The sequence below is a fragment of the Humulus lupulus genome, chromosome 6 (assembly GCF_963169125.1).
Source record: "Humulus lupulus chromosome 6, drHumLupu1.1, whole genome shotgun sequence".
Lineage (NCBI taxonomy): Eukaryota > Viridiplantae > Streptophyta > Magnoliopsida > Rosales > Cannabaceae > Humulus > Humulus lupulus.
Genome location: NC_084798.1, coordinates 213937715 through 213949931, shown reverse-complemented (window position 1 = coordinate 213949931; position 12217 = coordinate 213937715). Strand labels below are relative to the sequence as shown.

At 29.7% G+C, this 12217-nt stretch overlaps 1 protein-coding gene across 1 annotated transcript; it reads left to right on the top strand.

Annotated features, from left to right (window-relative positions):
- Positions 1-4699: 4699 nt before the first annotated feature.
- On the top strand, positions 4700-7576 carry LOC133786019 (receptor like protein 22-like). Its single transcript, XM_062225230.1, has one exon. It carries the CDS (start codon positions 4700-4702, stop codon positions 7574-7576), a length of 2877 nt encoding a protein of 958 aa, XP_062081214.1.
- The last annotated feature ends 4641 nt before the right edge of the window (positions 7577-12217 follow it).

The window sequence follows — 12217 nt, the reverse complement described above, 5'->3', positions numbered from 1 at the left end:
GCGGTTAGCCAGAAAAAGCGTTTTTGGTTTTCGTGTATTTGTCAAAACCCATGTTTTTATCCAAAAGCTTAATGAACAAGAAACGCCGCCTAAGAACTTCAAAACCCAGAAAATGGGAACCACATTCAAACGTCGAAACTGGGTATAAACCAGAGACGAACATCCAGAGTGGAAGTCCAGAAAGCCTAAAAGCCTATCGGTTCAAAACCTCCTATCGCATTATGCTAAGAACACATACTAACGTACACAGCAAGCACAGTATAAAAAGAACAACGAAAATGGCGTACTTACACAGTGATGGTGAGTGCAGCGAAATCGTCGAGTGGAGAAGAGGTTGCAAGAATGAACTCACTGACTCGAACAGACCAGGGTTCCTTTGTCTTTTGGGTCGAGAAAACATGCACAGGATGGAAGCTTCTTAAGAAAGTTTCTGGCTTTCTTGTTTTTTCTTTTCTTTCTGGTTTACAATGAACAAACGTAAAGAAGAAGATGAAGAGGAGATCTTATATATATAGGTGGGAAAACTGAAATCGATCAGGAGCGTTGGTTAAAATCCTCAACAGATCGAATGGAGGGGAATCGGTGATGAGATGACGCCGAAAAGTTGTCAGACGAACGATCGTGGGCGTGTTCCCAAGGTACTCAAGTACCTAAAGTGAGCAATACCCATCTGGCACGTGTCCGTTTTTAAGAGTGTGACGGTATGGTTCCCGAAAAGAGTAGTTCAAAAGTTTCCTTCTCTTAGGATTCGAACAAATACTTTTGAGGGGGCAAAATGTTATACCCAGATTTCGAGCCATAGCAAATATGACCTCGAAAGCTGAGTTCGCATTAAATGGTCTCGTGAGGGTTAGGGTATGCTCTACGATTGTAAATCGGAGCCTGCAAAGTATGATACAGACCTCGAATATGGTGACCTCGAAATGATCTCGATCTCGAAGGATAGCTCTGAGAGCCCCTCATCTTCAGGAACAACTTCGGAGCAGGAATCTCGAGCTCGATATGTTATCTCGAAAGCAATGTTAGCTCGGGAGATGTCAGTGGCTCGCACAATGACGTGAAACCTTAGATGCTGAAGCCTTGGAGATACACTATGATCACCTTGAATATCTACAAGTATCGTAGATATGGGATGTAATCCTCATTTATTGATGTAAATCCCCAAGAATCATGGGATATTATTTAGTCAGTTATGCGTTTCCTGATCTTTGGGGAACGTTTCCTTTTATATCTGATTGTTGGCATTTAAAGCCATTTATTTTTATTCACAAAAGAGTAACTACCCAAAATATGTGGAATAGTATTCTGCATCCTTCTCTATAAATAGAGAAGTCATGCACCATTGTAAAAGAAAAAAATTATGATCCTTGAGAGAAAACTCTGAAGAATTCATGCTAAGGAATTTTCAGAGATAATCTTAAGATTAATAACAGAGACTCGTGGACAAGGCAAATTTAACTGCTGAACCACGTAAAAACCGTGTGTCTGATTCGTTTGTTTCTTTTAGCCATTGTCTTTAATTGTTTACGTGCTCTCTTCTTTTATCTGTTGACGAAAAACGGCGTCAACAATTTCTTATTGTGCAGTTAGTCCTTATAAGTAATTAATTGTGAAATGAAGAAAAAGTTTGTTAAATAAAAAAAATCTTCTTTTATAGAGAAATTTTGTTTGCTTATTGAGTTGCTTTCTTTTATTACAATTACAAGATATATTATTTTAAATTTAATTTATATTACCATGGAAAAGCTTCCCATGTTAACTGGTCACAATTGGATAGGTTTAATTAGATTTCATTCAAAATTCATATACTTTAGTGAGAAATGAATTCTGGCAATGTCTTAATTAAACAAAAATAACAATGAAATTCTTTTTCTAATTTATTTATTTATTTTGAAAGGGATGGATATGCATATCAAAAAAGCAATAAACTAAAGATGAGGCAAAATAAGTGTAGAAACTTGCATGAGTAATCTTGAACTAAGAGCACTCCTAAGAGCATTGCCAACTCATAATATCATATATGGTGTTTTACTTCAAATTTTTACATTACATCATACATCAGCTTCTATATATTTTATCTCTAAATTATTTAAATATTATATTTTTAAATATCTTTATTAGTTAAAATAATAGAAAAAGGAGATAAAGAATAAACAAATAATTAATTTAGAAATAGAGAATAAAAAGAACTAAAATAATAATAAAAAAATGTTTGAAAGAGATGTAAGTCTTAGCTACATGTGGAGTTAAAAAATATAGTGAGTTAAAATAAATGAGTGATTTAACTCTTCCAAATGGAGTGTATTTTTAATGATTTTAAGCTAAATTTTATAGTTTTAGCTATATATATACGACGAAGATAGAATTACAAGATTTATTCAAACCCGAAACACAAGTGGAGATGACCCAATATCCATCGGCAGGGCTTAAAATGAAACCCCTGTAAGATAATTGTCATATATATATATGACGAAGATAAAATTACAAGATTTCCGACCCAAAAGATAAGTTGAGATGACCGAATATTATTATTATTATTTGAATCAAAATCTTTCCCCAAATTATATTTGATTTCGTTTAATTATAAAGTCAATACACATTCCTACTTACTGAAATAGAATTGTGAGTTGTAGAAAATTTGTTGACTTGGAATATGTTTGTTGACTTGAATTAATAATTCTTCAATTATTTGTTACACGCTATAGGACTAATCCAAAACACAAGTTGAAGTGACCCAATATTATTATTATTATTATTATTATTGAAGTTGAGTTTTTTTATTAAATTGTATTGAAGTTGAGATTTTTTTTCTATCTATTTTTTATATTATTATTCTGATAGGTCATGTTTCGAAAGTTGAATAGCATTAGATTGTTGAATTATATGAATTTTTTTGTGAGTTATAAATGTTACAATTTTATAAATTTACCTCTTAAATTTTATTTTATAATTTTTTTTGTTATTTGGAAACCTTATCCCTAACGGTTTTATTTTTACAAAGTGTAACAATTATGTTTTAATAATTTTTATTCTTTTAACATTAAGTAGATTTTTTTTAAAAAAAAATCAGGTCATATAATATTAGTAAGACAATCGTTGAAAAACTTTTATCTATAATTTCTTCTCTAATTTACTAATGACAAATAATGATAATTTAGTACTTTTTTTATCTTATTTATAAGTCAACATTATTTTCTTGACAAATAAGTGTAGGAACTTGCATGAGTAATATTAAAATAAAAGCATTAGCTCTATTATCCTTCAAACTACCTCATTAAAATTTACTTTTTATATTTTATCTCAAATTTTTATATTACATCATACATAAATTTTTCTATATTTTCTCTCTACATTATTTAAATATTTTTATTAATTAAAATAATAAAAAAATGAGATAAAGAATAAACAAATAATTAATTTAGAAAAAGAGAATAAAAATGACTAAAATAATAATAAAAAATATTTGAAAATGAGACAAATCTTAGTTATATGTGGAGTTGAAAATACAGTGAGCTAAAATAGATTGTATCACTTCAATTATAAACATTAAGAAGTCTATTACAAGATTTCCAACCCACAACACAAGTTGAGTTATTTGGGTCAAAATCTTTCCCCCAAATATAAAATCAATACATTTCACTTTCTTGATTAAAATGGCATGAATCATACACATTCCTATTTTGCTGAAATAGAATTGTGAGTTGTAGAAAATTTGTTGACTTGGAATAATTCTTCAATTATTTATTACTTCTACTTTATACCACACACTGTAGGACCAACCCAAAACACAAGTTAAGGTGACCTATTATTATTATTATTATTATTATTATTATTATTATTATTATTATTGAAGTTGAGTTTTTTTTTTTTTTGAAATTGTATTGAAGTTGAGATTCCTATTTTTTGTATCATTATTGTGATAGGTCATGTTTAGAAAGTGGAATAGCATTAGATTGTTGAATTATATAAATTTTTTATGAGTTACTATTTAATAAATTAAATAGTATGAGATTGTTTTAAAGAGAATTTGTTACAATTTTATAAATGTGTAGCATAAATACCTCTTAAATTTTATTTTATAATTTTTTGTTATTCGGAAACCTTATCCCTAAAAAATATTATGTTGCAATTAAGAGTGAGTTTTACAAAGTGTAATAATTATGTTTTAATAATTTTAAATTTTTAACATTAAGTAGATTTAAAAAAAAAATCACGTGATTGATGTATTGTGCTTGTGGAAGACAAACTTTCGTCTCTGTGTTTCTTCAACACTGTATAAAATATCAATAATATAATTAAGTCTGATGTTTCATAATTAATTATATTTATATATATTACCGTCAATTAAAATATAAAAATAAGAGAAAGAACACTGCACAAGGACTGATGTCCTAGAATTATTTAATTTCTGTTTTTTTTTTAAAAAAAACCAGGAGAATGAGATCTGTAGGTATTTTCTAATATAATTCTTTTTCAACATTATTTTCTTGACTATAATAAATACATGTCATCAGCTAAGTGAGATTTAGTCAAGTAAACGTTGGGACCAAACAAACTTTTATTATTTTAACTAATTAACTCTCTTGCCTATATATATATATATATATGGATGATGAGCCAATATATAGCATATAACTCATCCAACATTAGTATTTTAATCTCTGCATCTCTTCCATTATAGTTGATTTGGGTGAAAATGATGGATCTGTTTTCATGGCTCTACTCTCTCATCATTCTCTTTTTTTTCTTCTTTGTTACTTCTTTGTCTTCTCCTTCTCCACCTCCATTGTGCCATCCCCATGAAAGCTCTGCGTTGCTCAACTTCAGAAATTCTTTCACCTTCTATAACAATACATGGTTCTGTATGGAGGAATATGGGATTAATAATCCTAATAATACAATTTCATGGAACAAAAACATGGACTGCTGCAGATGGAGTGGAGTCACATGTGATGAGGTCACAGCTCATGTCATCCGTCTTGACCTTACATGCAGTGGCCTTCAAGGCATTCTTCACTCCAACAACTCTCTTTTCTCTCTTGCTCATCTCCAATCTCTTATTCTCTCTTATAATTATTTCACTGGCCAAGTTCCTCTCGAATTGTCTCACTTTTCCAACTTGGTTACACTTGACTTGAGAAGGAATTATGATTTGAAACTAGAGACATCTAGCTGGAAAAGAACTCTAGCAAACCTAACAAATCTCAGAGAATTGTTTCTTAGATATGTTGATATGTCTTCTACTTCACCTGATTCATTTATGAATCTGTCAACTTCTTTGACATCTCTTGATCTTAGTAACAGTGATTTGCAGGGGAAACTTCCAGAAAATGTTCTCAGTTTGCCAAACCTTCAACAACTTGATTTGAGTTACAACCCAAATCTCAATGGTTCTTTTCTACAATATAATTGGAGCAGCCCACTTAAAGTATTGAATCTTTCTGAATCTGGAGTCGTGATAGATCTACCTCATCTTTGTAGAAAGTTTAAGTATTTACATATTTTGTCTCTAAGGAGTTACAATTTCTTAAAACTTTCTCCCACGTTGCTTGACAACTGCACACAAATCACTTCCTTAGACCTTTATTCTTATTATTATATTGGTGGTTATATCCCATGGTCATCCATTTTAAATCTACAACAACTAACCTATTTGGATCTTTCAGGGAATAATTTCATAGGCCCAATTCCAGAAATTTGTAGCAACTCAACAAAAAATTCATTTTCGTGTGTCTCTTCAAAACATCAATTAGTGGGTTCTCCTCCATTGAATTTAAAATCTCTATATTTATATGAAAATGAGCTTAATGGGACAATACCATCTTGGTTATATTCCCTTCCATCTTTACAATATTTAGATCTAGGTTCCAACAAATTCAGTGGTAGCATTCAGGAATTCCAACATAATTCTTTGGAGCATCTTTCTTTATCTTCAAATAAATTACAAGGCTCTTTCCCAAGATCAATTTTTCAGCAAGTCAATCTCACGGATTTGTATATTTCCTCAAATAACTTGAGTGACGTCTTGCAGTTTGACCAGTTTTCAAAGTTAAAAAAGCTCCAAACTCTTTCTCTTTCTAATAATAGCTTATCACTGGTATCTAACAGTAAGAATAAAGATACTTTGCCCAATACTCTTTCTTATTTATTTTTGTCTTCATGTGGTATAAGTGAGTTCCCGTACTCCTTAAGAAGCTTAGAAAACTTAATATACTTGGATCTCTCCAACAATCAAATTGAAGGCAGTGTTCCCCAATGGCTGTGGAATGTGGGTAAGTATTCATTGTTTTCTCTAGATATTTCTCACAACTCTTTAACGCAAATAGATCATATTCCATGGAAGAATCTAGCAATCATTAACCTCGGCTCCAACCGACTTCAAGGTCATCTTCCAATCCCACCACCTTATACATCTTTTTTTTCAATCTCAAACAATACATTGGATGGGGAAATATCACATTTGATTTGCAATCTCAGTGGGCTTCAACTCCTTGATTTGTCAAATAACAATTTGAGTGGGAACATTCCTCCATGCTTAGGAAATTCAAGTCTCTTTGTGCTAGATTTGCACAAGAATAAGCTTCATGGCATCATTCCTTCACATTTTCCAAAGGGAAACCACCTACAGGTTTTGAATCTCAACGAAAATCAATTGGAAGGGTCCTTACCAAAGTCTTTGCTCAATTGTAAATGGTTGGAATTTTTGGATATTGGAAACAACAAGATAAATGGATCATTTCCTTGGTGGTTGGAATCTTTTTCGTATCTCCAAGTTCTTATCTTGAGATCTAATAGATTTCAAGGTCCAATAGGCAATCCCAAGGTGAGACATCCCTTTCACAATTTGAGAATTATGGATCTCTCTGGCAATGAATTCACTGGTCATTTGCCGCAAAAGTATTTTAAGAATTTTTTGGGAATGATGAATGCTACTTCACATTACTTGAGCTACATGCAAGCAAATTTACCTGGTGGTAACTATTACGAAATCAGTTCGTTGACAATAAAGGGATATTATGCTGAGTTGGAGAAAATCCAAACCATGCTTATAGTCATTGACTTCTCAAGAAATAACTTCACAGGAGAGATCCCAGAATTACTTGGTAAGCTCAACTCACTCAAAGGGCTCAATTTTTCACATAACAAGATCTCTGATAGTATTCCACCATCTTTGGGAAATTTGACCAATCTAGAATGGTTAGATCTCTCCTCAAACAAGCTTGTGGGGAAGATTCCATCGCAATTGGCAGCAAATCTAAATCAACTCCAATTTTTAAATCTTTCTGTGAACGAATTGGATGGGCTTATACCTCGCAGTCGACAATTTGATACATTCACAAATGATTCATACAAAAAGAATTTGGGCTTATGTGGGTTTCCAATTTCAGAATCATGCAACGAGACCACCACACACCAATTTCAGCAAGAAGACGATGAGGAACATGTGAATGGATTTGATTGGAAAATTGTGTTAATGGGATTTGGAAGTGGAATGGTTATTGGAATTTCGATGGGATACATGTTCCTTTCAGATAAAATCATTGATGGGCTTGTCAAAACAGTGAAAGGAGAATAATGACATCTTTTGGCAAAAAGATCAAAGCAGAGGAGGACTCGTCAAAATGTTGGAATTGAGAGAAGACATTAGTTTACATTTTTTGTATACTGTGTTTCATTTTGTTTAAATGTATGTTGTTTGTTATTGTAGCTCGTTATTATGCAAGTTTGTGTTTAAATGAATTTTAGTCAACTTTACAAAACTGTGTTGTTTAAATGAACTTTTTTTTTTGTTTCATTTTTCTCTATACACTTATAAAGTTTCCCAAATGATGATAAAAATGGTTGTTTCTTAAATAAGACAAGAAAATGTATAACTCAAATACAATTACAAAATTAATTTATGGTTTGGACATACATTTCTTCCCATTATTGCAATATATTCCTCTTTTTTGTTTTCAATAAAAATACTTTACTTGAATGAAAAATAAAACTAGAAAAAAAAAAAAATGATGTGCATTACAATAAGATAGAGAATTTTTCTTTTTAATTTCTTTGGTAAGAAACTAGGATAAGAAAAAAAGCCATATTAATTACTTGATTAATTCATCCAAATAATAATACAAATGTTTGGTTTGTGTTCATGTTAATCATAATATATCTATATGCTCACCTTTTAAGGAAGTTTTTTTTTTTTTTTTTTGCATAAATTAAGTAAATGATTGTGTTTTTTTGAAAAGTATAAAAAATTTAAAAAAAACAAAAACAAAACAAACATAATAAGACCAATACTATTTTATGCATACTAGACCACGTGATAGAAGATTTGGGTCGAATAAATTTTATCATTATCTCACACTGTACTATTGAACTATTATTAGTAGTTTCAATAAAAGTTTTTATTTCTACTTTAACAAAATTACAAATAAAATGGCAGACCATAGATCTCTTTTTATTGAATGCATTACATATAAGGATCTCTAAACAAGATTTGTTAATATATGAAACACTTAGCACTAAACAAGATTTCATTATACATCATTTTATAGATTAATCAACTTATATCCGCCAAGAAATAATTTTTAAATACTCAACATAAAATAATTATAAAAAAACACAAGTGAGTAATAATAAATTTATTCATTATATAAAAAAATTATTGTTAATTATATATTATTGAAACTATCATTTAAAATTTATAATAAATTAGGATATATCAACCCAATTCAAAAATGACCACTTCAAAATAAAGAAAAAAAAATGGAAAATGACAACATGGATTGAGGAAGAATTTACATAAGTGTAAATTCATTTATCAAATTAATATCTTTGTGACAAAAAATAAAAATAAAATTTACTCACAACTGACAACCAAATCCAACCTGATAATTTTGTCAAAAAAAAAATCCAATAAAATTTTGTTAAAAAAATATCCTAAAATCAACAACCTCCTCTCATGTACACAACAATGACAATGACTGGTATCAACCTTTAAGGGTATCATTGTCATTTCATAGAAATTTTCTCCAAAACATGAAAGGCCAATGATATTTACACTCTAATAATCTATATAGGCACCCCATATATTAAAAAAAATTATTTTCTTAATTTTTTTTATTTTCTTGATTTTTTATTTTTTTTGTGTTAATTTAATCCACTTTATTTTCTTATTTTCATAATATTTTAGAAAATAATGTTCAATATTTTTTTACAGCTTTTTACTTTTATTCCAATATTTTATTGTTTTGATTTTTTATGTCTAAATATTTAAATTATATTTTATTTATATGTATTTTTAGAATATGCAAAAGAAGAATTTTTTTTTTAAAATAAGCATAAGTTAAAAAAAATGGATATATTTTATATCAATTTTTAATAAAAATTGGGTGTTTTAATCAAATTTTGAGATGTTAATATAATGCCCCTAGATGAAATTGAAAAGATAAATGACAATTTATAATCGCAAACACAACTAAGAGATAGAGTAAGATGGAGATACCATAATTTTTTTTTAATTCATTACATGTTAAAATTCATGATGTATATAGCACAAAACATGTCAATGAATAATTTGATATAATAATAAATTTTAGCAAACAATAACTACTTTTACAAATGAATCATGAATTCATAACGAATAGCATTACTCTTTGAGGAGAATGCTTTGTAGAAATAACATTAATTAATGAGAAAATTTATTTGTAAAATAATTTTCAAGAAAACTATTTTCAAACTAGTTTTCTTAAGGATGGTTAAAGGCTTATGTTGATATATTATTTGCAAAGTAATTTTCTCAACAACACTAAAGATTATTTTGTAATAGCATGTTATTTTGGCAAGTTGAAGTTTTAAAAGTCCATTTTCACCAAAAGTTTTTTCTTTTTTTCCATTACAAAATAATTATCAAGATCGATTAAGCAACCCTACGCGTCATTCAATATAAAAACGAGATTATTATGCTAATTTCACTTTCTCACACCATTAAGTCAATTTCAATGTCTGTTATAACAAAAAGTAAAGTTTGTAAAGCTAACGGAAAAACACTACACATCATGCCAATCTGTTAACAATAAAGAGTCCTAAAGTTCCTATTTCTATGACAAATAGACTATAATTCAGATTTCTATAAGTCCTATAAAGATTTCATGAGATATCTATTCATGTTAAAAAAAAAGGATATGCTAGAAATTTTAACTCTTTAACATTTTAATGTCAATTGATGTGGCATATTAGTTGCAACATTAGAATTGGTGGATTTATAGCATTCATGATTCATCGAATGAATGTATGACAAACTCATATGTTGCATCAATTGTTATTAAAGGTCGAGATCTTTAGCATTATACGTAGTTAAAATAACATTGAAACATTAAGTATTTTTCACTTTTGTAAGTTGTCAAATGCTTGAATCAATGGATTCATATGTCTTATCTCATTTTTTGTCTCCTCTATATCCCACCACTCAATAGCAGCCAACTCATTTAAAATGGCAATCAATGCACATGTAAAAATAAATAAAAAGAAATATCATTTTAATGAGTTAATTGTCATTCAATGATGGAAAATAAAAGGGATTGAGAAAATGGGAACAAGAGATTTGAATTTTGAATCAATGCAATTCAAGTCAAGACACAAAAATTTAGGGGATGCCCAAGAATAAGTGTTAAACAAAGTAAGTTTGGCAGCATAGTTACTTACCTTCCATTTGAACATGTAAAAAGATGTTATTGCAGCTTTGCTACTCAAATCAACTGACTTGGCATTAGTCCAAAGTATTGAAGCCAAAATTGTGTGTCCCAATACCTAAACAAGGAAACTTACATATAATAAGGCAACATTCATACAACCTATCACTATTGAGCCCTTAACATTGTAGCAAGCAGAAAAAACTATAAGCAATTTCAACTTTGCTCCACAGGAAGCCGGATGATGCTCCCTCTAAATGTGCAAATGCATAAGCAATTTCAAGTAGTGAAATGCATATCCAAAACACCTACACAATATGATTTAGAATGGAAACAAAACAAGGTTTCCAATTTAAACCTAACCCGCTTTTGACCTAAGCGCACGGTAAATGATGGGATGTCGTATATCCTATCTCCATCAAAATCATGTATATCTTATACAGCCATTTTATTTATGACAGAGTTACATGTGCCCAACCAAAAGCATAAACAGATTTGGAAAGCAAACAACTTAAAAGTTCCATAGAAATAGAGAAAAAGAAGTTGATACTTTAAATAATGTTATAACAACAACTGAGAAGAAGCTCATAAATGCAGTTGCAAAGATGATAGGCCTTGAAAAGCAATCCATATTTCAGTAGTTGAAACACCATTGAAATTTGAAAGTGCATTGACCTTACCACATGATACCCTTCTATTTTTATCCTACATGTTCCATATCATTTACATTCTTAAATATGGATCTGTTGGATGCCAAGTCAGCTATGTCATGCACGATTTATTTATCTTTTGCTTATATTTATACAGTAAATGACACAAGAAATAAGAATGTTTTGATTGTGCATAGCATAGCATGTGTAGAAAGAGACATGGAAAGTTCAACTTGGTTAACAAGGCAAGAGGAATAGATAAAACAACAAGGATGCACATTGATGTAACTAAAGCAAATCTCTTCCAAGTCTGTCAAGTTAAAGCTACCAAGTGAGAAACAAAGTCTGTAAAGTTTTCCTCTTAGCTTTTCCTCATTATATGACAATATAAAACTAAGTCAATTATTTCAGAAAATCCATTTATTATGCATTGTATATGAAAATTCATATGAGACTAAATCAACTCACATTGATTGAATAAGCAGTTCCTAATATAATAGTGATGAAGAGGGCCCAAAATAATGTTCATGAGCCAACGATCCATCCAAGGCCAAAACTCTTATCAATAAATTGATAAAAAACAATATTATCAATAAATTGATGCTCAAATGAATTAGATTAATATAATGAACAACTAGCTGGGACCGCCCCATTAAATTTAAACTTACCGAGAAAACCTATAGAAAACATCCAAGATGTCTTTAGTAGAGCTCTGTTTTCTCAAAAATAGAAACAAAAATTCTCACCGTAGACTATACAAGTAGTACATTGAAAATTGTTAATTTAAATCCAATAAACTATCCCAATGAACAGAACTTTTCTTTCAAAATCAAAGACAGATATATCAAAAGCAATGGTAAGAAAGCTTCAAAAAAAAAATAATGT